Source organism: Varanus komodoensis, unplaced genomic scaffold (assembly GCF_004798865.1).
Source record: "Varanus komodoensis strain SLA01 unplaced genomic scaffold, ASM479886v1 scaffold17, whole genome shotgun sequence".
NCBI lineage: Eukaryota > Metazoa > Chordata > Lepidosauria > Squamata > Varanidae > Varanus > Varanus komodoensis.
Window position 1 is genome coordinate 11,500,323 of NW_025335505.1, and position 26,884 is coordinate 11,527,206.

Below are 26,884 nucleotides of genomic sequence, written 5' to 3' on the forward strand. Positions count from 1 at the left end.
GGATCGGAGGCTGAGCTCTTTTGCCTGCCTTTCCCATAACCGGTATATGATCTTTCAGTGTATAAATATTGAAAGTATCTTTTGTATATTTTTGTTAGGTTTGGTTGCTGTTATTCATCCTGAAGTGCAGAAAGAAAGGAGGATATAAGCAATCTAAATAAATGAAAAATTAACACACCTGGAGAGATAATCATGTGTGTTCTCTCATTCAAAGTGCATTTCATAAGAATCAGTATCTTCATGTCTGCTGTCCATACATACATTTTAAAGGCAAAAGGAAGTAAATACTGGCATATAAATAGATACCATGATCTGCTCAACTTAAGCCCAGAGAATCTTAAAAGCAACTTCTCTCCTTCCTCCTTACCTGAGTTTCTACTGGGTTTTTTATATTTAGAATCCTGGCATTCATGTCAGCTTAATGATACCTCACTAAATATGGTAAAGCATACTAATGGAATCTCCCAAATAGCAATTCATGAAATTCAAAGTATGAAATTTCAGTAGTTTAACATTTTGTTGTAAGTTAGTCTACCAAAAGGATAAACTCTGGTTATTTCTCACTAGCAGGCATTTTCCCAGAAAATTTCCTCAGAAAATCTTTGATACACCAAAAGGAAAGAGAAGCATGGGTTCTTTATCTTTGGAACAGGAGTAAAGAACCACATGATACTGGGGAATGCAGCTCTGATGACACCACTCACCGCAGTATCCATGGATCATACACATAAACATAGACCCCAGATTTGGTAAACCCACAGCCTTTTTTTAAATTAACAATTGAAACCCAAAACCCTTATAAAAACAGTCTGCAGGAAAACCCCAGAAGACATACACACACCACTTTTTATAAGCAGCAGAACAGACCTGTTTGTATTTTATTACATTTAAATGGCAAAAGAAATAAAATAAATAAAGAAGTGACTGCCCTCTGGCCTTTTCTTTGTCTATTGCAATTGGCAGGAAAGAGGCTGTCTTTGGGCACAACTTTATTAATACATACAGGCACTCAGCATCTCCCAACCAGCAAATATGGTGGGGGGAGGGCAGGGTGGGAATGTACCCCCATCCACTCTTACCAACTCAAGGAACTGGCCTACTTCTTTTGCCCTTGAGTCTGCTCACACTTGAGCTTTTGGCCTATGGTGAAATTGTGCATTGGATATACGGCAGGGCTAAGCACAGCTCTCTTCTCCACCAGTTTTCCAACCTCCCCCCTGCCCACCATGGGCATTACTGTAAGTGCCTTCCCAGCCATGAAAGGCAACATGTTCCTGCACATAATGCATTGGGGCAGGATCAGGACATTTCATTTTCAGTGAGCCACCCCTGCTTTTTACGGTTCTCGTTGTCTTCCAAAATTGTGATAATTATGAACAGAATAAGAATTATGTACTTTCCAGGTGAAAACATACCCAAGGGGCATGAAAGCCTGTCTTCATTGTGTATAATGCTTGGGTTGATAAAGAGGGCTGGTGACACTGACTACTTGGACCAAATGTGGCCTATCAGGCTAATAGGATGGACTTGGAAGGATGGCTGGCTTTGGTTGCCCCTTCCTGCCCTGTAATATTTTCCTTCATGCAGGCATGGGCCAAGGGACCCTTTACTCCTAGTTTTATGTGGCTGGCTAAGACAGCTTTCTGTCAGAGACTTATTGGAGGCAAAAGAGCAGAATGAGAAAAAAGTTTGGTCTGGGTCTTGAATAGTTTTCACTGCTCAATTTGATGGACTTCATTATCTTACACCAATGATTTGAGTGTACTTTTGAATTCCTGTTATAAGCCCTTGTAGATCCACTTGGTCCAAACTAATATCATCATCAATTTATTAACAATATTTATATGTGACTGAATACCAAGGTACACTGAGTGATTTATAGTCCCAACATGCTTTCTAACCCTTTTCATGCTTTCTAATGCTTTCTAACATGTTTTCAGGTATAATAATTCATAAAATATTCTGTAACTTTTCTTGCTCCATCCTTTGTTTACCAACATCGGTCCGGGGATTGAGACATCGCTGGAGGGCCGCCCCAACGCCCTCGCTGCTGATCCGCCGCTGCTGCTGGGACACACCTGGGCTAGGACGCGGCTGCTGCCACTCTCCCCAACACCGGCAAGGTCTCCAAGGTCCCACACATGCTTCCTCCCTCTCCCGTCTCTCCACACAGGTGGCAGCTGTGCCGGGCGCAGTGGGCGGTGTGAATAGAGTGCGTGGGTGGGGCAGACAGAGCCCTTTTCTTGCCAGTCACAGCCAGGGCCGGCTGTCTTGGGATGATGGCCAAAGGGCAGGCCGTTTGGGGCCATGAGGGGCCAGGCTGGGCTGGGGTTTTGGTCCTTTTGGACTTTTCCTCCCCCTTCTTTCTCTCCATTTTTTTTCTTTTTTCTCTTCTCTTCTCTTCTTCTTTTTCTTTTTCTTTTCCTTTTTTTTTTTTTTTTTTGATCTGGTTGTTATTGTTGTTCATTTGTGGTGGCTGTTTTATTTGCTTTTAATTCAGGATGATTTTACCTGGGGAGCAGGTGGGCACCACCATTGAGGTGGTGATGGGCAAGGGAAGATATAGTGCTGGGGGTCTAACAAGCCAGCATAGAAGAAGGAGGGACCGATGTTTGATACCGGTCCCTTCTTCTAGTTATTCCCCCAACTAGAAGGTTCCTGGCAGCAATATCAGTTGGCCCCCAGGTCTGATGGTGTTGCTGTTCAACGTTAGGTCGGTCCATAATAAAACATCTGTCATCCATGATTTGATCATGGAGGAGGGGGCCAGCCTGGCACGTATTACGAGACCTGGGTGGGAGAAGGGGGAGATGTCTTCTTCATGCAATTGTGCCCACCCAGATATCTCCTCCAACACTGGTCAAGCCCAGAGGGGAGGGGAGGGGGAATCAGTCTGGTTCACCAAGCCAATATTTCCCTTGCAAAGCTTCCTGTCCCTTCAAGACCGGGTCTTGGGTGACTGAGACAGATTAGGGACTCTGCTGGTGTACCATGAACCCTCCTGCCCAGCAGACTCCCTGCCTGAGCTGACAGAGATCATCTCGGACCTGGTGTTGAGGACCCCAAGGATGCTGGTCCTGGGGGACTTCAATATCCATGTTCAATATCCAAAACTCAGCATAGATTATATAAGTATATAATCATTATATAACCCTTCCAAAAAGCACTTTTCCAATATCGGAATGAATACAAATCTTGGCAACCACCACAACAAAACTACTAGTGATTATATTCACAATATATTTGCAACATGAAGAGATATGCAAAATGTTAGAACACATAATAGAAGGATACTTACAATGATAACCAGGTTCAATAGTGTTAGCAGCCTCGAGGCTGTTTATTGTGATTTGAAAGATGATATGCAGAAGCAGAAATGTTAGACTCATGAAACACAAGGATTTTAATAATCGTCCTGTGTGCCCTGAAAGACACAAAGCAAAATGCAAAGTTATTTTAAATGATGAAAACCTTCACATGGATATATTGCAAACATACTGAAATATTAATGTATGTAAAATGTATTGAAATGGTCATAGTCATAGATATTGGCCTCATGATTTCTTGATAGTGGAATGAGGGGAAACTCTTACCCACCATGTTAAAAAGAGCAAGGAACAGCTGAGGAGAGGAGAGGAGAGGAGAGGAGGAGTTCAGAAAAAGTTATTTTGTATATGGGAGAAAGTATTGCAGTCTTCAGAATTCTAGCACTATGCTCCATCAAAGGCAGGCAATTTGGATATGGTGATTTGATATGTTTTTCTTCTAACTTTGGTATCTCTAGCAAAAGGGATATCATGCTTGACCAAGTTTAAATGGTGCATTGGGAACATGTTTCTTCTGATGATAACATTTGTTTCTACATGCTATTAAAAGTATACTGACACAAATTTTCCTTTACTTTAGACGAGACTAGCATTGTTACTGGTGCATGGAAACAGAAGATTTTTAAGCCTGTCTTCCCCTGTTAACTATGAGGTTATAACAAATTCAGAAAGTAGAATTGATTTTTTATGTTATTTGAACTGACCTAATTAAAGTGTTACACTATATAGATGTTGGGTTTTTTCATACGGCCTTCATCATGTGTTTGTTTTTAGGACCAGCATGAAGCTATGAGAATCTCTTTTCCAAAGGATTCAGAGCATACCTGCATAAAAAATTACAGTAAAGGTATGTGATTTCTTTAAGAAATTTGGATTTGAAAAGCCAAAGAGAAAATTACTTAAGGGGGGGATCCGATCACTTAAAAATTTTTTGCAGGACTTTCTGTTGCTTTTTTAAAGAAGTTTTCATGCCCAGAATAGTATTAAAAGCTGCATCCTTTGCATCAATAGACAATGTCACCCTTCAAATTAGTCATACTTTGAAGTCAAACAGACTGGCAAGTTTGCATAAGCAAGGTATCCATTTTGTTAACAAAATATTTTGTCAGACAGAGGTTGCAGCATAACTATTCTCATTATTTCCAGAGGCCTGTTTCCAAATTTCAACACATAAAAACAACTATTTGGAATTTGCCTACTTACTTTACTGGTAATAGCAAATCACATAATGCTTTGAAGGAAATGGTTATTGGGAGGTTTTTTTTATGAACCTATGAGCATAAGAACTGTAAAACATTACAGAACAATTTAGTATTCATGTAAACCATCCTGATGATAAATGTCTTAGCAAACTAATTTTAAAATAAAGAAACATTTCTATTAAATCATAGATGCTATTCATTAAACCATTTCTCAGAAAAGTCACAAGGATAACCAAACTCAGGGCAGCAATTCCACATTTAGGTTGTGAAAACCATTAATTTGGGCTAATTAATCAACTCTGGTGAGGTTGATAAAATGAAGTATTGAACAGGCAGAGGGGCATGGAAAAAAAATGTCCACAGAGTGCTTGCTAGATCTTGAGGGTCTTGGTAGAAGCAGCTTGGTGAATTCCAAAAACTCTCATAATTACTGACAATGCGGGGAGGAATGTGGTTTAAATGTAGCTGGTTGTTTGGTTTGTTGCTTTTTAAACCATAACACACATCTTAACAAGAGTAGGGGGCATAGTACAAAAATGGAGAATTCTGTCTAAGCAGAGAGAAGAGCATGGGGATTAAAATTAAGATTAAGGAGATTAAAAACACCAACAAACCAACAAACCAACCAACAAGCCCTCTATCACCACACTAGGGCTCCAACCCAATGCAGTACTGCTATAGCAGACTGCGACATGTATGTGCAATGCGTAGATCCCCCCATCCCCCTGCCCCCGCATTCTTTATTATTACTTCCTTTAAAGAAATGAAGTACAGAAAGGAAGAAAAATCTAAAAGAAAAATAAGAATGCCAAGGGATCTTACCCCAATATAACATATACATTAATAACCTGCAAATTCCTTAAAAAGTCAGAAACTTCTGTCTTTCTGTCAATTAGTACTTTGTTGAGGCTTGCAAAAAAAAAAAAAAAAAAAAGATCATTATAATTCCCTAAAAAACAAATTTTCCACACACACATTTTATCAATTCTGGAAAACAACTGCCAAAATTAAGAGGAGGAGGAGGAAAAGCACTACGAACATTCCATTTCTCATTTTCATGCATCCCAAAGCAGTTTATATATTTATCTTTAAATGAAAAGCACCATACTAGAGACTAAACTGAGACTTTCTAAATGACCAAAAGTTAGTTAATGTAGCTAGAAATTGTGGTATCTTGTTTCTTTTATCCCTGAATATGTTCTATACGTTGATCCCTGTTTTCCATGGGTCAATCATGCTTTTTGCCAGTGAATAAATAATCCCAATAGTGAGCATTCAGTGAGTGTGATCTCTGAAACTCCTTCCTCAAAGAACTCTGCCACTCCACTTCCTTATCTTCAACCTGCTTGCTGTGTCCAGATTTAGAAAGATCATGGATGTGGCTGGCCCAGCAATGAAGTAAGATAAAACTGGAAGCGAGGGCCATAACGCTACCTGAGCAGACTTTGGGTGTAATTAGTAACCCCGCCTCCTATTCCTTTTTCCTTTTGTGTAAACTTTAAACAGTAAGCCTGAACAGTGAGACTGACTTATTATTCATCTTTGTAAACTGCACTGGAAGTATCATTTTGGCTGAACAGCAGGTTAGAAATACTGCAATAAATCAATAATATAGGATAGTCTCCTAAGTTAAAGAGAAGTGATGTGCATTGCACATGGGCAAGTGCATGCATACACACATGCACAGAAACAAAGAGAGTAATTTATCATTATCTCTAGCTATACAAAGCTTTGACTGGAATTAGCCTGATGTTTTTCTTTACTCCCTTGTAACTGTACACAGCTTCAATTCAGATCAAGAGCTGTGTGCTTTGGAATTCAACTTCCACACCACCATATTCACTAATGTGGTGTGGAATTCACTTCCACACCACAAAATCACACACACACTTGCTCTGGAGGCAATTAAAAAAGAAAAGAAAAGAAAACTTTCAAATAATTCCAGTATACTCAACATTGCACAGCTCCAGGACAGAAATTTTGTCTCTCTAGTGCAGGCTAAACCAAGCACAGACAGATCCCAAAAATTTGTGAAAAGAGTATAAAGTCAATATGAAAGTACATGACATTGCTACCAAGTTACCACTGATGTTTTTAGTTTAAATATTAGTCAGCATTATAAACAGGAAGTAAAAGGTCAAAGGAAAGTGTTGTGTTCATTCATTGAAACTACATCTCAAAGCAGTAATCCAGAGAAATAGAAAGAAGCCCATGGGTATTCATATGAAGCAAAATAATGAATATACATTCAACAAAGTTGATGCACTAAGACTGCAACCCTATGCAAATAAACATGGCAGTGAGCCCCATTGAGCAAATAAGTGGACTTGTTTCCAAATAAACTCTGTTAGGATCAGGGTGTAAATGACCTACATGAAGATAATTTACTATACAATATCTTACAAAACAATCACCATTAAAAATATTAGAAAGTAGCAGCATACAATTGTTCTGAATTATTACAATATATTACTTAAATTATTTGCATTGGTGCACAACTCATTTCAGCTCACATACTTTCACGCTTCCTCCTGTGCAGCCATACAGAGGAAGTCAGATACTTCTACTCCCCAAAACTTCAACCAGTCCTGCTGTGGCTTGCTGAAACAAGCCAGATTCAAAAAATATGTCTTGAAGTTAGCTTCTTTCATCAGTTCATAGCCAACACTGACCACAGTTTGTGTGAGTTGGAACATCATGACAATCGGCAATTAATCAAAAGTAAGACCTTAGCTACTTAAGGTCCCTTTATGTCTCTTTGGACTCCTTGGATGCATTGGAGCAATGGCCTACTCATATAATGACAAATCTTGGTTGCTAAAACCAACCTTGGCCTGTCGGTTCTGAGCAGCAGTGAACAATCACGCAACTTTCAGTACAGTTGTCACTTTAACTTTCAACTCAGGAATGCCCCTTAAAACAACCAAGACCTGCTGTTATATGTTAATATGTCAATATGTTTTAAATGATTTTAAATGGCCACAACATCATTAACAATTCCAGCATCAACACACTGAGTAGCACTGATCCCTCTAATTCTGAAGCTGGGTGACAAATGGCTATAGCATGGTAGTCCCAGTAGCCCCAGCCTGAAAAAAGAAGATGCCATCTTCATGCATGAAAGAACTCCAAGGTGTGCACTAATACAACACCTGGATATGCACAAGTATAAGACACAAGTAAACCAAACACTGTGATTTTGTGCCCTCTGAAGCACAGGAGAGAGGGGAAAGGAACATGTGTATCTATAGCCCTTTCAGACTCCATGAAAATTACCTGAGCCTTGGAGGAAGGAGAGAAACCTCAAAGTTCAGCCTCAAAGTTCCAGCTACGCCCTGTGTACAGGTGCAGAACTGGGGAACTCAGCTGTATGTCTTCCTTTCCCAATCCCCAGATCCATTGCCAAGGAAGCGCTTCTGGCACCAGCTAATGGCTAGCTCCTGGCCCATGCTGAGCTAGCCATCTAAATGCCCTAGTAACCCCAACTTCCTGCACTTCTGCAGGATGGAGAAGATACAGGAGATGCCATGCTCAGGGAAGGAGAAAGAAGTGCCTGTGCATCTGGAAGATGCAGGAGGCTGCGATGCATGAGGTTGCCCTGTCCTCAGAGAAATCAAGATAAGCCAAGAGTTCCTCATAATGTATGGGAAAGAGGTAGGTAATACAATGGAAATTTACATGTGAAGAAAAGCGCATGGGATCAGAGCATAAAGGGGAAGAATGCAAAAGACTGATACATCTCTTTCCTCTGCAACTTTTTGGGTCAAATGGCACTTGTTCCCACAAGCAGCAAACTCAGGTGATTGAGAGTCGACAAAACTGGAATCAAAATGGAAGCCACTGAGAAACATGGTAGGAGCGGTGTGCTCAGGTATGCAGCAGCACAGTTTAGTTATAAGATGTTAAAAGAGGGCAATCTCTCTCTCCCTCCAAAAATATAAAATAAAACCCAAGCATATTCAGTAACACCCTGAAGCCACAGTATGTTTAAGGTTCAGTTGGAAAAGAAAAACTGAAAAGTATAGGCAAGGAAAAGAAGATTTAATAAGTCTCCTTCTGTCCCTTCTGCTCAGGACTGCCTGGATGAAACCCTGATAAAGAATATTCCTGTTAAGGCTGGAAAGGCAATGCAACACCTGCATATTTTAACAAGTAAATTAAACTGATCTGCTTGTAGATGTGACCTGCAATCAGGGAATAGCCATAGTTCTATGTTATCACTGTCTGGGACATAATGGATTCAATGACCTTGTTTCATCTTAGTTCCCTTGTAAAATGACCAATTACTACATTATGGTCAGTCTATTGCTCAGTTTTCATCTCTGAACATAGACATTAAAGGATAAATTAAAAGGCAGCAATTAGGCAGTGCATAGGCTGGGCAAGAAGAGCAAAGAAAGCTTGCTTTATTTCTTCTGTTTCAATAAAACACACGAAGCAGAAGAACACAGTGTGGTACAGAGCCCAATTAAGTATTCTTGCTGGTTGCCTCTGCAGACACAAATGAATTGGCAAGGAAACGTCCACTGCTAATAAAAAGCATCCCAGGGGCACTCTGGGAAATCCTGGCACTGCCACAACTTTATCTACACTATGGATGGCTTCAACTGGGTTTCACTACAATGATTAAAGAATCGATGCCTTGTAGACGGCTTGCTTTCCAGCAGGCACAGGGCAGGGTGGTGCCACATCCTGTCCCCAGGGGATCTTCAGTGTCTAATGGATTAAAGAGATAGTTGTATACCCAGCAGAATCACCAGACAGAATACCCAATTTGGGAACATTGGTGATGAGGCACGTATATTACCAAAGAAAAATAAAAAATATAGCACAAGATCAAGGCAGCATACAATTGAAAACATAGCACAGAATAGCTGCATGGCCCATAGCACCTGGATCAATGCCACAAAGTTGCAGGACATTCTGTGTTTCCTAGTAGGGTCTGCAGGAGGATGTTGTAGGCCTGGAAGCTATTAAGCCGCTCAGCAGGAAGACATATCCAACACACAATGTACACCAACTGCTTTGAACTAATAGTCAGAAAATGGTTCCCAAACAAGCAGGAAACACCACCCTAAGAAACACCAGGCCCTGTCAGGACATCAGCTGCAAAGCATGTCAACACATTCCCTCAGCAATAAACAAGCAAATATTTTCACCATCTCCACATGGCCAGCACAGCAGGGAGTTTTTCAGGAACAAAGCATGGTCTTTCCTGCAACTGCCACTACAACTGAAACTGAGACCAGAAATTGCTTTGAACAATCACTTGCCGACTGTGGATGAACTCAGACTTCATTCTCCAAGGGTAAAGGCCACATTGCTGAACTTTCTCCAAATATTTTCTACTTATTTTGTTGCTGCCATCCTCCCCTCTCCACCACTATACCAGGGAATTCTAGGTACTGGGGTAGGTAGCATATGGTTCCCATGCTACCACAATAATAGTTGTGTTTTCCCCCTATGGAGAGAAAAGAAACTATATTACTGCTAATCATGGGTCAACCCCAAGAGAAAGAAATTTCTCCTTCCTCTAGAAAAGAGATCAGTGTCATGGTTTGTTCAGTTTCTCCACAGACAAGTAGGGTGAAGATGGTTGAAGTCTCCTATTCTTTCATCAGCAGAGAGCAACCCAACAAATACAGTTAGCACGCACAGTGTCCCAACCCATCCAGCTACTGCAAAGCTGGAGTGAAAATGGCATATGAGGTTCAATATAGGGAGGTTCAAAGAAATGCACACTGAGACACACAAGTCCTAGTTCCACATACATACTGATGAGGTTTGAACTGGCAGTAATTAGCGGGGGGGGGGGGGAGATCTTTTGTCTTGGTGGCTGTTTCAAAGAAAAAGTCAACTAAGTGTCTAATGGTGGTGGAAATAGTCAATCCCAAGAGGGCAGTTGCCTTCATTCCATATTTTGGAGCCTGCAGGAGCCACCTGATTGGTTATTGTGGCATATCTCATACTACATCAGATGAACCTTGATATTCTCTTGAGCAGTGCTTGTCATGAGCTGGTCACTTCCTCTTTCCTTCTCATTACCAAACTCAAAGCAAAGCTATAACAATAATAATAAAATAATAATATAATATTAAAAAAGCGAGTCAGAAGGGGTCTCCCGGGCCATCTAGTCTGACCCCAGGCTCCAGCTGGCTCCGTTCACAACATGCCCACCTTGTTCATGTTCCGCCTATCTTTGAACACCCTCACCTATGGGGCCTCAACAACCTCTCGTGGAAGCCCATTCCACACCCCTGGGGTCCTGACTGTCAGGAAGTGCTTCCTGGCATCCAAATGGAACCTCAACAACCTCTCGTGGAAGCCCATTCCACACCCTCGGGGTCCTGACTGTCAGGAAGTGCTTCCTGGCATCCAAATGGAACCTGGGTTCCCTGAGCTTTGCTCCATTAGAGCACATTCTGCCTTCCTCTGCAGGGGAGAACAGGTCTCTACCCATCTCCGTGTGACATCCCCTCACATACCTGTATGTCGCCAACATATCCCCTCTGAGTCTCCTCTTCTCCAGGCTGAAGAGACCCAGTTCCCTCAGTCTCGCCTCAATACCCCATCCCTTGCAAACTGGCCACCAACCTTGTGGCCCTATACTTCACTGACTCTAACCTGGCTATATCCTTTCTGTAATGAGGGGCCCAAAACTGAGCACAATGCTCCAGTTGCGGGTGCACCAGAGTCGTATAGAGTGGTAGTAATACCTCTCTCGATATAGAAGCCACACTTCTGGCTATGCAACCAAGGGTGGTGTTCGCCCTCTTGACTACCGCATCACACTGCTGACTCATGTTTAGCCTGCAGTCAACCAGTACCCCGAGGTCCCTTTCACAAGTGCTGCTCTCCAGCCACTTGTCACCTACCTGTACTTATGACACCTATTCCTATGCCCCAAGTGCAAGACCTTGCACTTATCCACACTGAACGCCATCCTGTTGTCTCCTGCCCACTTCCATAGTCTGTCCAGATCCTTCAAGCTCTTCCTGCTTATTACCCATGCTCCTAGCATTGGTGTACATGCACCCCAACTCCTTCCCATCACTTCCTTTCCTTGGAGTTCCCAGCCTCTTCCTTCCTCCCATCCTCCCTGATACCTGGCCCCTCTCTGTAGGAGTCCTGTCAGTCCCTGCAGTACCTCTAAAACCCTGCACCCAGAGCCCTGATCCTCTCCCCACACTTGTCCAGTGCAGACACATTTCTGGGTGGCATGATCCCTTCCCCCAGCTCAGTTTAAAGTCTTCCAGACAAAGCTCACTAGAGCATCTCCAAAGGACCTTTTCGCCATCCTCGTGAGATGCAACCCGTCCCTTGCCAGAAGTCCATTGGCAAGAAACTGGGTGCCATGGTTGAGGAACCCAAAGCGTTCGTTCTGGCACCACACCCTAGGCCAATCGTTCACCTCGGAGACCCTCCTGTCCCTTCCTGGCCCAAATCCCCGGACAGGTAATATTGATGAGAAGGCCACTTGGGCCTTTAGCTCCCTGAGTTTCTTCCCCAAGGCCTCAAAGTCCCTGGTGATCCTGCCCACAACTTGCCCGGCCACGTTGATTGTGCCCACATGGATCACCAGGAGCAGCTGGTGACCCCTGGAGCAAACAAGACGTTCCACTCTGTCCTTCACATGCCAGATGCGTGCGCCCGGCAGGCAGCAAACCTCCCTTGTCTCCAGGTTGGGGCGGCACACCGCTGCCTCAGTGCCCCTCAGCAGGGAGTCCCTGACAATGATCACCCGCCGCCCTGTCTTCCTGGTGGTGGTGGGAGGTCATGCCCTGGCCCTCGCCTCTCCTGCAGTGGCCCCCTTGCTGTTTGTCGCCCCGGGCTGGGGGTCCAGCTGGTCCCCCGACGCCTCATCAGCCCCAGCCTGCCCAAGTGGAGAGAACCTGTTTCCCAGCTTCAGATTGGTGCCAGGAGGAGGAGGAGGCCGTGCCTCCATGTCTCCCCGGCTACTCCTCCCATGGCCTCTCTCTCAAACCTCTGTCCGGGGGGGGGGGGACCGCTCCTGCGGGGCCTGGAGAGCTCTCTTGGCCCTCAGGCACCTCAACTCCTCCTGTAGCAGGACCACCAGCTTGCACCGAGGGCAAGTGTAAGCCTGCCTCTCCTGGGGGAGAAGGGCGAACACGTCGCAGCTTCTGCAGCGGACAGCAACATCCATGACTCCTGCCAAGGCCATCTCCTGGTCTGCCATTGGGAACAAAAACCCACACACACACGCAAGGACAAAATAAAATTTAAATTGGAGGAAAAACAAAGCAAAGCACAGCACAGCACCAAAAAAACAAAACAAAACAAAAAAACAAAGTAAAACAAAACAAAAAAAGAAAGAAAAACAAAACAATAAAACAAAACAAAACAAATCCCTCAGCTTCTCAGGGAAGGGAGTCTCCGGACAGCCTGGGCTGCAGCCAAGGGATGCAGACAAGGGATGACGCCCCACCCCCTGCTCCCTCCTGGCCCCTCCCACCTCTCTGGCCCCGCCCCCTTCCTCTCTGCTGCTCCTGTCTCTCTGCTCCCCTGCCCAGCTCCTACCTTGCCTTCACCAGTCCCCTGGCCACTCAGCACTCTCCCCCAGCCTGTGCCTCTGCTACTCTGCCAATCTTTTGAAGCACAGTTTTTTAAATGAAATATACCTGGTTACAGAAAAGTACGAATAAGCAACCTTCTGCTAGAGTTACGAGAACAGCCTCTGCCCATATAAAGATCTGAGTCCAATCCAAAACATCCCCACCTGCCTTCTCTTTTTGCAAAGATTCTGATTCCACCTCAGGGTAGCTCTTGCTGCTTGATGACTAGACAGCAGGAATGCCTGAGACCTCACATTTGGGCAGCTGATTTTTCCCACTGCTGACTGGCTGGGTCAAGGGATGATTCTTGTATCTGTTCCTGCCCCACAAAAAGCCTTCTTCTCTTTCTAGATGGGCAAATCCTCATGCTCCGTCTAAGAAACTTCACTAGGTACCCTTGATGCCGTCAATTCCTCCACCCCCTCTTGATCCTCAGCCCCACTGCCCCATCCTCAGAATCAAGAAGAATCTGAGAAGGCTGTAATATGGAAGAAATGGGTCTCCCCTCTGCAGTGTTTTATCTTCTAACATCATCCTTTTCAGGATTCACCTCCAGTTATCAATGCAATACCAATTCCAGTGAGGCTTTGCCTTGGAATGACATGGTTGCGTTTATTTTGGCAAAAGATATGTGTCTCGTTGCAAAGGTTTTACCGCCATAACAGCAGCATGAACATAGCCCTTTCATGACATCTATCCTGAAATCAAGATGGATGGTCTAATCACAAGGACACAAACCATTTCTCACCTTGCTATGCACTTTGAGAGCTACACCAATGGGATGTCAGATTTATTGCCAGTAACTCAGATGAGGAGGGGGAGACCGTGGAAATTCAAGTTTGTGCAGCTTTTCTTAGCAATGGAACAAAAACAACCCTCCTAATTTATCTTCAAGATTAACTAGCCAATATTTACATGTATAAACTCAGGACTGTCCAATAAACAGGAGGCAGAAATATTGTACCACAATTTTATTTATATCCCATCTTTATTTTCCTTGAAAGGAATGCAAGGCAGCTTACCTGATCATCCATTTATCCATTTATCCATTTTGCCTGTGATATAGGTCAAGCCGAGAGTCAGTGCCTGGCTCAAAGCCACCCTGTGAGTATTGTGGGGACAAGAGCCCAGGTATCCAGAGCGCCAGCCCAACATTCTGACCCCCACACTGCACTTGCTCTCCGGCAAATGACAGAGGCTAGCATGGACTTAAGCAGTTGTCCCAGGTTAGATCCCCACCCCCACATCTTGATCTACACTTAATTCATGTCACCTGTAACATGGGAATGTCTATGGATCAAATGCATGTTATCACAGAATAATAGAACAGTGGAGCTGGAAGGGCCAAGGAGGCCACCGGGGGGGGGGGGGGGGGTCCAACCCCCTGCTGTTGCTTGGTGAATTTGGACGAACAGAATTCAGTCCTTACAAAAGCCATGATAAGCAAGGCAAAATGTTTTTGGATCTAGTGGTTTGACTCTCCTCCCTTACAAACATTGTAGAAAAGTACAGAGAAGACAGTAAAAACCCAAAGGAACTTTGCACTAGTGATGTACGGATGTTTAATTGATTTATATCCAATAACGAGGTTGTTTTGCTGTTAGGGATCATGCAAAAACACCACCATTTAGCTTGGAGCTGCCTACCAAACAATTCATTTTTTATATTGATAGCTCTGGAGCCAAGAGCATTTGTGCGTGTGATGGGAAAGAGAGAAAGCAATTTTATCCTAGCATGAAATTTTTAAAAGGTAAGTGGATCACATTATTGTAATGCTAACTGAATCCTGGTCTTTCCTTCACATAGCATGAGAGATCCAGAACAATGTTGGGGTGATATACAGAAAAAATAGCAGGCTCTAAGGAGATTTTCAGGGCCACTCAGCATTTTAATAAGCAAAATTATAGAAATCAGAATTGACAGGTAGCCAAGGAAGAGAAAGGGAACCAAACCGGATTCCTGAAGTAAACCAGAAACCTAAAGTAGAAACATTGGCATTGGCACAGGTCATGCACTAGCTATATTCTACATTAGAAGGGGATTCATATGTAAGAGCAAGGGGAGAACTTTTTCAGTTCAAGAGCTAATTCCATTGTGGAGGTTTCAGGGACACCTTCTAGTGGTAAGTGGCAAAAATGTCCTAGGCTAAACAGTCAAACCCTGTTCTCCAAATTATCCTGCTTGCAGTTTATAGAGGGAAGCATGTATATGCACAAGTAAGCAGGACATGATTACTCAGAGGGAAGCAAGACAGAGTTCATAATGAATCACTCAGTAGCTTTCTCCCTTGCAAGCCCCTCCTGCCTGAAGTGAAAAGCTCTTATCTCCAAACAGCAGTTAATTGGAAATAAATACTTTCCCCTGCTAAGCACAGAGAAAGGAGCTTTTTTCAGTGCTGCAGAGCACTTATTTCTGATCAGCTGCTGACTGAAGATAAAAGCTTTTGCTTCCCTGGCAGAGGGGGCAAGGTCAGGTAGGAAGCCCAGAGCAGGATGGATGACCTACCAAGGCATGTAGGCCAGAGGTTCCCCATCCAAAATGTAGCATTAAATCTATATAGACTCTTTAAAACATTTTGTTAAAAGCAAAGAGGATTTTCCCCTGTACTCTGAATTTGCTTTTTCTTTTAGTATTTAAAGCGAGTATCAGAATGCTTTCACTAAAACATAATTCTCAGGAAAAAAAATATCTCCTTGGACATTATAATTGACTTAGACCCATATTTACACAACTATGTTTTCTTATTGCTTTTGGAAGATTATATTTGCAATAAAGGGCTGCAAGTAGAAACCTATATAGAAACATAGAAACAGAGCGAGTCAGAAGGGGCCTCCCGGGCCATCTAGTCTGACCTGTGGCACCAGCCGGCTCCGCTCACGACATGCCCACCATGTGGACATCCAGCCTATCCTTGAACACCCACACCGACCAATGGGGCCTCAACGACCTCTCGTGGAAGCCCATTCCACACCCTCAGGGTCCTGACTGTCAGGAAGTGCTTCCTGGCATCCAAATGGAACCTTGGCTCCCTGAGCTTTGCTCCATGGGATCGTGTCCTGCCTTCCTCTGCAGGGGAGAACAAGTCTCTACCCATCTCCATGTGACATCCCCTCAAATACCTGTATGTCGCCAACATATCCCCTCTGAGTCTCCTCTTCTCCAGGCTGAAGAGACCCAGTTCCCTCAGTCTCGCCTCATATGGCATCCCCTGCAAACCGGCCACCAACCTTGTGGCCCTACGCTGCACTGACTCCAACTTGGCTATCCTTTCTGTAATGAGGGGCCCAAAACTGAACACAATACTCCAATTGTGGGCGCTCCAGAGTCGTGTAGAGTGGTAGTAATACCTCTCTTGATCTAGAAGCCACACTTCTGGCTATGCAACCAAGGGTGGCGTTCGCCCTCTTGACCTCCGCATCACACTGCTGACTCATGTTTAGCCTGCAGTCAACCAGCACCCCGAGGTCCCTTTCACAAGTGCTGCTCACCAGCCACTTGTCACCTAACCTGCACTTATGACACCTATTCCTATGCCCCAAGTGCAAGACCTTGCACTTATCCACACTGAACGCCATCCTGTTGTCTCCTGCCCACTTCCATAGTCTGCATAGTCTGGAACCCTTGCTTCCATGTCATTTATGAAAAGATTAAACAGGATCGTCCCCAGGACAGAGCCCTGGGGGACCCCGCTTGTCACTGGCCTCCATCCCGATGATTCCCCACTAATGGTTACCTTCTGGTTTCGGTCAGTCAACCATGCCCTAATCCACCGGACAGTGCTTTGGTGTATCCCAAAACTCCTCAGTTTCTCCACCAGGATATCATGGGGCACTTTGTCAAAGGCCTTGCTGAAATCCAGGTATACCACATCCACTGCATCCCCTCCATCTAGTCATCTCGAAACCTTGTCATAGAATTCCACAAGGTTTGTCTGGCAGGACATGTTTTTGCGGAAGCCGTGTTGTGTGGCTGTCAGCCTCCCTTCCCTATCTAGCATCACTAGATCTCTCTCTATTATGAGCCTTTCCATTGTTTTTTCTACAATAAATGTAAGGCTAACAGCTCTGTAATTCCCCATGTCCCTTCTACTACCCTTTTTGAAAATTGGGACCACTGATGCCACCCTCCAGGCCTCTGGAACTTCACCTGTTCTCCACGAGGTCTCATATTTAATATGGATATTGATTTCAAATAGCCAGAAAACTGAATCCATTTTCCATAATCATTTGGTCAGAATGAATAATGCCTACAAGTTAAAAGGTAATGACCAACTTATTGAATATTTTCCCCTGATCTGAGTCATGAAATGTGTACCTTTCCACTGCCCATATCTATTCTGCCTGATTGCTAAAAACTGAAAGAGCTAATCAGTGTGTGTTTGGGGGGGGGGGGGAGAAAGAGAGCAAGCATATGCATGCATACTCAATCAACCAGCTCACTCATAATGCACTACCCTGATCCCAGCTGGATGTGTAATTGGACAACACCTAAAGCAAAGGATGTTTTGCAGGTGCTTCTGTTCTTCGCATTTGCTAGTCAAGTAGATCTAGGTTAGAATATGGACATAGCCAGTGAAAAGCAAAGCAGTGGTACTAATCCCAGGGCAGGGGAGGCCTTGGCTAGTAGTGTCAGCTGTGATCTGTGAAGACACTTCAACCTGCAATGATTTCCTTATTGCTTGATTTCTTCTTGCCTGATGGAAGTGAAGCTGGCCAAGACCTACCTTAAAGACTGCAGCACACTCCTTTTTAAAATACATCACTCACCTGATTGGTGCAAGTAACACCCAACATCAAGGTCCTTCAGAGAAAATGATACTTGCCCTGTTGGATTTCAACCTGGTCCCAAACTTTGCACATCCCGTGACTTTCAAGAATACCCAAGCCAGTGCAAACACTGACCAAACACATGCTAATCTATTCTTCCCCAGCTGGTTCCCCACCAGATCTTTTTCTCCACAACTCCCTGGATTCCTGATCCCTCATAATGCTAGGCAGGGTTAATGGGAGTTAAAGTGAAAAACATCTGGAGAACAGCAGCTTATGAAAGACTGTGCTAATATTTTCAGCTTTAACCTTGGAATATGTCAAGAAGCTTGTCCCTGGGCTTCTGGTCAGCTGATTCTTCTTCTTTCTACCCTCTTGAAAACCAGGGTAAATCAATTGTGTGAGATAAAGAAGGGTTAAACACAAGGTACAAATCAATCAAAATCCAGACTGAAAGAACTAAACATGGCAGCTATGGATTGCTGGCACCTGCTGATGTCCTTATAGTGAAGCAGCGCAAACATTCAGACCTTGCTGGTTTGTGCATACACTCTACAACTTTTCCTCATTGGAATAACTATGTAGGTATTTAGCCAGCATAAAAACAGCAACTACAAGAACAGAAACTCAAAGCAACTCCCACCACCAGTGCCCAAGAAAATAGCAACTCCTCAAGAGTGCAAAGATCTTTAAAAGCCTTGAAAAGTTCAGCAAAGAAACATTTCAACCCCCACCCCACCCCATTCATCTTCAGAGACATTGCCTTTTCGGAAGATAAATGGACTTCCCCATGACAGGTTATCGATATAAAGGTAGAACCACTGGACTAGAAGGTTTTTTTAAAAAAAATTGTCCAGTTTTCTACACCCTTGAATTATGATTCTTTTACCAATATACTTCAGAAAGAAAGAAAGAAAGAAAGAAAGAAAGAAAGAAAGAAAGAAAGAAAGAATCATTACCCAGCAAGATTGGAAGCAGACCTCTTCTGTTACTTTTCCTGCTATTTGGCCATCCTTGCAGCCACTTTATTTATTATATTTATATCCCATCTTTTTCCCATTGTGTAACTAAAAGTGGCTACATATGTTTTCCAGGTGGTCTCCCCTCCGAGGTCAGGCCAGGACCAGATCTGCTTAGCTTCAACATGATGGATGCCTTATATGCCTTCAGACCATATTCTTGTCCATATATGTTGGGCTGCTGATTTTCATTATGCCTAAAATCAGTTTACTGTTCTGTGTTATTTATTACACTACTTTTAAATTCAGGGTATATTGGCCTCAGATGCTGAAATAACTTGGTCAACATTGGATACTATGCACCTTTACTGGAAGTGGAAGGGCATCATCTATTTCACCCAGGTAGCAAAATACTTTGCACTATTCCTGGTTCAACCAAGGTGGCTTTTTGTTTCCTTTTGTTTCCTGTTTAAAGCATTTTTTCTTACTGAAAAATGCAATAAGCAGAGTAAATTCCTTCTTATAGTTCTCCTGGTTTCATTCATTTTCTTCCATTCTGTGCACCTGATGTTGGCAAGCATTCCCTCCATTAACAACAAAGCTTCCCAACACCATCCACACAAACATATATTTTCAATTTCCTTGTATAAACCCAAACAGGTTCATGAGAAGTGGAAAGAAAGCTTTCTCTCTCTCTCTTTCTCTTTCCAATCTCTTCTGTATACAGTGGTGATTCTAATATCTGTCTTTGAGTATGAGCATAAAATCTGGGAAATACCGGAACAGTAATGGTACTACATAAATAAACAAAAGCCAAGTTGCAGGTAGGACTAATTCAATTAAATGCTCAGGTTGTAAAGAAGCAGATGATTCTCTTAAACATACATTTTGGCTATGTCCAGTCATTGATTCTTTTGGAGAATGTTGGTAAATTTTCTCTGGGACAGTCTTTAATATTTGCTGATATGCATGTATTTCTGGATTACCTATCTGCTTCATGGAAATAAATGAATGGTTAGTGTAAAAAGATCTTCTGTACCCTTTTGGCAGCCATGACACTAATATTACAACACTGGAAGGATAAACCCAGATCTCCTATAATGCAATGGACAATACTTTCAATATTTAAACAGGTGATAGATAGACTCTAGTTTGAATGGGTACATTTGGGTATGTGGTCCACTTTGTTGAAGTGTATATATATTGCTAGAAAGTTGCACTTTCATCTATATACATTTCATTTGTAATCATTGTTATGGATAGTGTAAGAGAAACGGGGGGGGGGGGGATCAAAAGAAAAAAAATGCAATCAGAACCTAAAATATCCAGCCTAGCCACTGTTTCTCCATCACCACCTTGGCCATGTACCCACAAATAATGTCTGAACTCCAAATAGCATTCTCCACAGGGAGAACAGCAATATTAGAAATGCTGAGATTCATTCAGTGCTGTTTGAATGTCTCTGGACATGCAAATAGCAGCCTTTGAAGGATATTTGTACTTTACATAGAATATTTACTATAAAGTACATTAGTTAAAAGTTAATTAAAAGGCTTTTCTAGATGCAGGCAAAGTGTCTGAGAAACTAAAATTAAATCCAACAAAAATAAAGCATAGAGCAGAGCATAAATGATCCACTATTCCTTCAAAATGCCTGCAGCTCAGGAACAGGACCAGACTGCTACTGCTACAAAGACAAATCTATAAAGACTGGATTGCACTCTGCTGAAAGTATTTTAGAAAAATGCAAGCATGTCAAACTAATTTGGAAAGCCAGGCTAATATTCTGTGGCTTCCCTACATTGGTCTTTTATTTCACTATGAAGAATGACAATATCACCACTTCTACTGTACCAGCAGTGCTTGTTTCAATCATTACTTATGCATTAGGTTACATATGCAGTACTGTGCCCAGTTTTATTTTTATTTTACCAAAATAAAATATATTACTCATGGTAGGTTGATTTAAAGTCCATGTGTTTTAAGTCATCAAGAAAAAAAAGAGGGTACTTCTGAGTATAGCTGTGTTCAATCCAATACAAGTCCACTTAGAAGAAAGTGCCACTTACTTCAACAGGATTACTCTGAGATGTCTGGGTACAGGATTACAGCCTTAAACCCATGGTTTAAATCAGGTTTCCCATTTTTAAATGTATACATCTCCTTAAAAAGAATACTTATTGACTGTAACAATAAAAATGTAATTTTCCATGGAATCTACATCAGTGACCCAAAAGAAGTCTTTATCACCTACACTTCAGAGGATATGTAGCTGGTGCTATTTTTCCTGTTGACAGATTCATTTTTTTAAGAAAGAAAATTTGTTTTTCTCCACACTATGCACCTACATGCCTGTATCATGAAAGACTGGAATCCATTTAACAGTGCTCTTCAACCGCTAGCTAACTCATGAAGCTGAATCCAAGACATCTTGGAGCTCCCCTCCACTGAACATCCCAAACCTGAGTTGGAAGTCCTATTAACTGTGCTTTATTCTTACGATTCACACTGAAATCCTATAAACATGTAATTCAGAAGGTTGATCTTACTGGGACTCCCAAGGCAAGTGTGTTTAGAAGTACAACTTCAGCCAATTATAAAACAATGGTCAGACAATATTATTTGATTAGACTGTAAGCATGTAGGCAGAGCTTCTTTTGCAAGTGCCTAGTATTTTTAAGGCATATTATAAACAACTAAATTTGCCCACACCTACATGGGGTTCAGGCTACTTGAAAAGGGACAGTTCAGCAGCAATAAATTACTGGCAATATTACTGGGGTTCTCCCCTCCTATTATCTGCTTTTCTTTTAAAATAATATTTGTTTAGCTTTTCTATTCTGATCCTCTGCCATTATGGCATCATTTTAATTAATCTATATAAAACCTTCAGCCAACATTAAAGAACAAAAGTTTGACAAGCTATTGAAATAAGAGACAAGTGGTTCTGTTGGAGCTCACCAGAACATGTGCAAAGCCACAGAGATGGAACTTCATGTTCTCACAGGTACATACTTGGCATGCAAGTGGTCCTAGATTCAATCCAACTAGGACTGTAAAAGATTCCCATCTGGAATTCTGAAGCTGCACTGCCTGGCAATTTAAAATAGGGGCAGTCAAAAAGTGTATGCCTAGATGTTTTGGATCAACTCTCAGCATTCCTGACCATTGGCCATGCTGGCAGGGATTCTGGAGCTGAAGTCCAAAACATCTGGAGATCTAACATTCTACCCAACACTGATTTAGACAATAGTGACATAGGTTAGCCAATGTTCCACTGATCACACATTTGCCTATGTTCCTATCTTCCAGAGCTCCATATTTCACTTTTGTGAAAGTATCGAGATGTGACAATGACTTTCCTCAGATCAAATGGAGTGGAAATGAACAAATAAAAGGAAATGAAAATATTCCAAAATTTCACTATGTTGGCTACCTGATGTATAGTTTGTGTCCTACAATTAATCCTGGCACCTTGCCTATAATATTCATTTTGTTCTAGGCAAGGCTGCAAGGAACAAGCATGTCCCAGATGATAGGAGAGGAGTGGTCTCCCAAAAGACCTATGTGCTTCTCTGTTGATTAAGTGAGAATGAATTGCCCCCATAAAAACTCTGGATAATGCAAAAATTGTCCTACCTATCAATTCTCCACTCCAGCTAGAAAAACCAAGAAAGTATTGGTACAGGATGGAATCATGATCCAATCCTGAAATGCCATCCCCTCAAAAAAGATCAGGGGCTTGAGGTACCACCTGGGCACAACATCATCACTGTGCCCCTAGACCTGTCTCACAGAAGCATGGTTTTTCATGCTTAATCAGCTAGCTTTCATTTAGTTGGGCAGCCAGGAAGCTCCTTGAGGTTCTTTCTCATTCCCATAGACAAGGTACTGAAACCATTATTTTACCCCATATTTAGTATACCAAGAGTTATCGATCCTTTATAGGCTGTACCTGCCCTTGAGTTTGGCCACCCAGTACATTCTCTGAGCATGAGGCTTAGTGCAGTCAGACCCTCTGTTGCACAGCTCCACAAATCACCCAGAGCTCTTGTTCTTGGGATCATTCCTCTCCATCAAACCTGTCACTCCTACTGTGGTGCCTAGGCCATATTTGCTTGGGCTCAGTTCTGTTTCTGCTTGGTGCCTAATATGCCCAGATAGTCCAGTTGCCTGCTATGCCCACAGCGTCACTCACCCCATGGTGGCTTTGCAGCTGCCTTCCATTCATGATACAGCCTCAGTATACTGTAACCTCAAAGATTTCTCCTGTGGGAAGCCCGCCTTCCATGAAGCTGAGTCACTTATGTGTTGCTGAATGATGATTTATCCATTTGGCGAACATGCTAGAAGCACCATGCTGAGGTTTTCCAGTGTGTTGAGTCAAGCACAGCCACATACCACAGTGCTTAGTGAGTTTCTCTCTCTTTCCTCCTTTTCCTGAATCCGTTTGATTCCTTCCATGTTAATTTCCCTCAAGGTCCCAGAAGTGACCTCGACTGTAGGTTCTCCATTTGCAAATGCAGTTTTTGCAAGCACAATTATTTGACTTTGAGTAGTCTAGCCAGCTGTTTGGTTCCCCTCTCATCTCACATGGGGAACTTTGGCTACTTGGAAACCTGTGCACAGTGGGATGATTTAAGACTGAGGTAGCAAGTCCATTTTGTATGTGTGACCCAAACTCAGTAGACTCAAGGGTACCAAAAGCCCTCAGTGACATTCCATGTATCTGTAACCAATGAGAAAGTGTGGTGCTTTAGGCTGTGAAGTTATGTGAGGTTGTCCAACTCTAGTAAAAACCTGGTATCATATTTTCAGTTTCATGAGAGACATAGATAAAAGGCAATGGAGACATAGGAATTCAGGGAGTAACCTTGGGTGAAAACAGATAAACGAGATCTATAAGATGTTAACTGGCAGTTCTGATGGTTTAAAAACACTGGACTGTTATTACAACTATATTAAAGAAGCCAGTACTACTTGGATTAGCAGTCCTAGGAAAATGTGGGGTGATAATTTAAAACTGAATGGTGTGGAAAATAATTCAAAGTATTAATTACTGAAGAATACTATTCCAATACAAATAGCTCAGGAATACTGGTGTCCAGAAGATGTCAATATTCTTGCAATGCTTTCAGATATTGTGCATGCACTACACTGAACAGATGTTACCATATGTAAGGATTTTTCAATATTTGTTTTGCAAAGTTACATGATTTATCTTTGTCAGCTTTCTGTCTGCTATGTGGAAACCACACTTTTGCTGCAGATTAGATGGGACAGGAATGTTGGAGGCAGAAACATGCTGCTTTGGATTTGCTCTTTTATAGAATGGTGTCCTGAAAATCTGATGGTGCTGTGATCATAGTCCAGAAAAAGCAATGGACATATGCATACTAGCATAATCTACTGGGGAAAATGTTACCCTGCTAGAGACAAGATGAGGCAATTACTGTTTCAAAGCTTTGGTGCATTTTACACCCAGGAGAGGGATAAGGAACACTGAAGCTTCCCTGGGTGAGAATGCACTTTTTGTCTCACAGTCTGTCACAAATAAACAGAACCCAGTCTGGGATGAACAGATGCTTCATACTGTATTTCATGCCCAGATTACAGTATTATTATAAGGACATCCATACCAGAGTGACAAAGTGCCAGCCTTGGCCAAGACCATCACAGAAGTCTGGTCAAAAAGAATGGCTGGCATGTTGTAGATCCAACAGAAGAGCAATCTCTAGCTCCAGAAGAGCATTATCCTTTGTGTCCACTGGACAAAAGGCTCATGCTCATCTAAATTCTAAAGGGAGGCATAGTGGTGTTTTGCCATAGAGTGGCCTTCCCTCCATATCCTTTGGATGTCCACTCCCATCAGCATGTCTAATGGTCAGAAACCTGGGAATTGTAGTCCCAAACATCAGAAAGGTACCAGGCTAGGGAAGGCTACCCTAGAGCCAAACTGGGGGAAAAAAACCCTAATCTACTTCACTTCCACTAGTTCCATCATGGTGGTGGTGAACCCTGCCATGCGTGTAACAAGAACCAACACTTCTGTAAGCAAGCCTGGAAATACTTGCTTCCAACATGGAGATCGGCAGAGGTTCTTTCTGCAAAATCCACAGACCAGAAATGAGTGGTTCAGCTCTTTCTGTTTTCCTTATGAAGCTCAGCTTCCTAGCTTGCTAGTGGCCATCCTGCTACTGTATGGGGACCATGGCACATTCACTTCATCTTTAAGATATCCCAGCAGCCCCTTTGGTGCCTTCTTCTCGAAGCAGAAGATTATTCTCTTTCCTAAGCGGAAGATGGTTGTCTGCTGCCTGCCTTCCTCTCCTTCCTTAATCAGCTATCAAAACCAAAGTTAGAACTTCCTGTCTTTTCCCAGTGTCAGACATAAAAGAGCAGTTCCCTCTTGCTTTTATCACCTGAACAGACAGTATAAATTAACTGATCTGCTCGACAGCACAATAAGCAGCACAGGATGCTGCCACAATGATTTCTCTATCCATAATGGTACTTAAGGCTTAGCAACCTTTTAAAGAAGCAACTAGGTTTCCCCTTAAAGAGAGAATACGGTTACAATTGACAGCTTGCTTGCCTCAGCCCCTGTACAACAGGAGTGGCTAGCAGAACCTTACCTTTAAAACAACATCCATTTCCCATTTAACAGGATGTGAAGGACAGCTCATGAAAAATGCAGAGCCTCACAGCCCTGCCGAAAAGGGCATATTCTGATGCAGCACTTCCATTCGGGGTCCTACAGCAACATCGTATCATGAGGCTCAAGCAATATTGCTAATGAAGAGAAGCTTATTTTATCTGCTACTCCAAATGCAAAAGTTCAGAAGAAGAAAAAGAATGCAATGGCACAACTAAATTAATAAACACATGAGATCAAAAGTGAGGCAAAATAGATAGTCATGCCTGTTGGTATTTTAATATTTTATTTCTAGCTTGATAAAATTATTAAAATGACCAGAATTAATGTCTAGTCTGATGCACTGTTTTTATGTATGCCAAAACAAGTAGGGCTTCATTAAACATTTGAAGGAAAAGAATATTCAGCTTGTAATCCTAGAGCCAGTGACCTTGATGTATTATTTTTACTATTTTCCTTTTTATACAACCCCAAAACCAAAGCTTTGATCTCAATAGGACTCACTTCTGAAAAGGCACGTGTAAGATTGCACTGTAAGCTGCACATTTTGCTCCTTTACATGGGTATTTGAGATCAGTGTCTTTCATATAAGTAGATCAAAGCTTCTTCAGTCCAAGAGCTGACTTCCATTTCTGTGAAAGTGTCAGGACTGCATTCCACTGGAGAGTGGGCAAAAAATGCCACTGTATATCTCTTACTACCAGAAACTAAGTCTTATGAGAAACATGTTGTCCTTTTATAATGCAAGGCATAGGGCACAAAAGCTAGGAAACCACAGGTGATGCTTGTGCCAAAGGGGTAGGGTTGGCAGAAAAGGAAATTCTAATGGCTGGACTGGTCGGAGGTTCAACATCCCAGTACTACAGTTCCAGAGAGAAATTATTTCAAAGCCATCTTCTATCCAATATTTAGTCATAGTTGTACTTACAAGTTGCAACCCTGAACATCTTTTTGGTGCTAGTAGAAGACAAAATATTTATGTTATCTTCAGTTACTTTCTATTATTCTGAACAAACTTTGGTGTCATTTCACATTTGTACTGCTTTAATTTCTTCTGAAGTGGCTGAGAAAAGCAGGACACAGCTGGGGGAAATGCATTTCTAGACTTTTAGACGGTAGCACCTTAAAATGTCATTAAATGTTCCCCTAAGGATGCCAATACATGACCAGTTGACATAATTTAACATTCAGTGCTTCCTTTGTGGAACTATCAAATTATAATTAAGCAAATAATTGCTGCTTACTTATGACTTCTTATTAAGAAATAAACCATGGGCAGCCTAGGAACAGGAAATGAGGCATTGGTCTTAGCCTTAAAAACGTCAGTGGCCACACATTAAAACATTTGAGGTCATATCAAAGTATAATCATATTCCATTCTGTATAAGCTAGCAAAACCAATT

At 42.4% G+C, this 26,884-nt stretch overlaps 1 protein-coding gene across 1 annotated transcript in view; it reads right to left on the reverse strand.

Moving 5' to 3' along the window:
* PIEZO2 (piezo type mechanosensitive ion channel component 2) overlaps positions 1–26,884 on the reverse strand; it is a 263,275-nt gene that overhangs the window by 169,209 nt on the left and 67,182 nt on the right. The window contains exon 3 of the mRNA XM_044426273.1: positions 3,299–3,424. Within this exon, the coding sequence (XP_044282208.1) occupies positions 3,299–3,424 (126 nt within the window). The remainder of the gene's footprint in view (positions 1–3,298; positions 3,425–26,884) is intronic.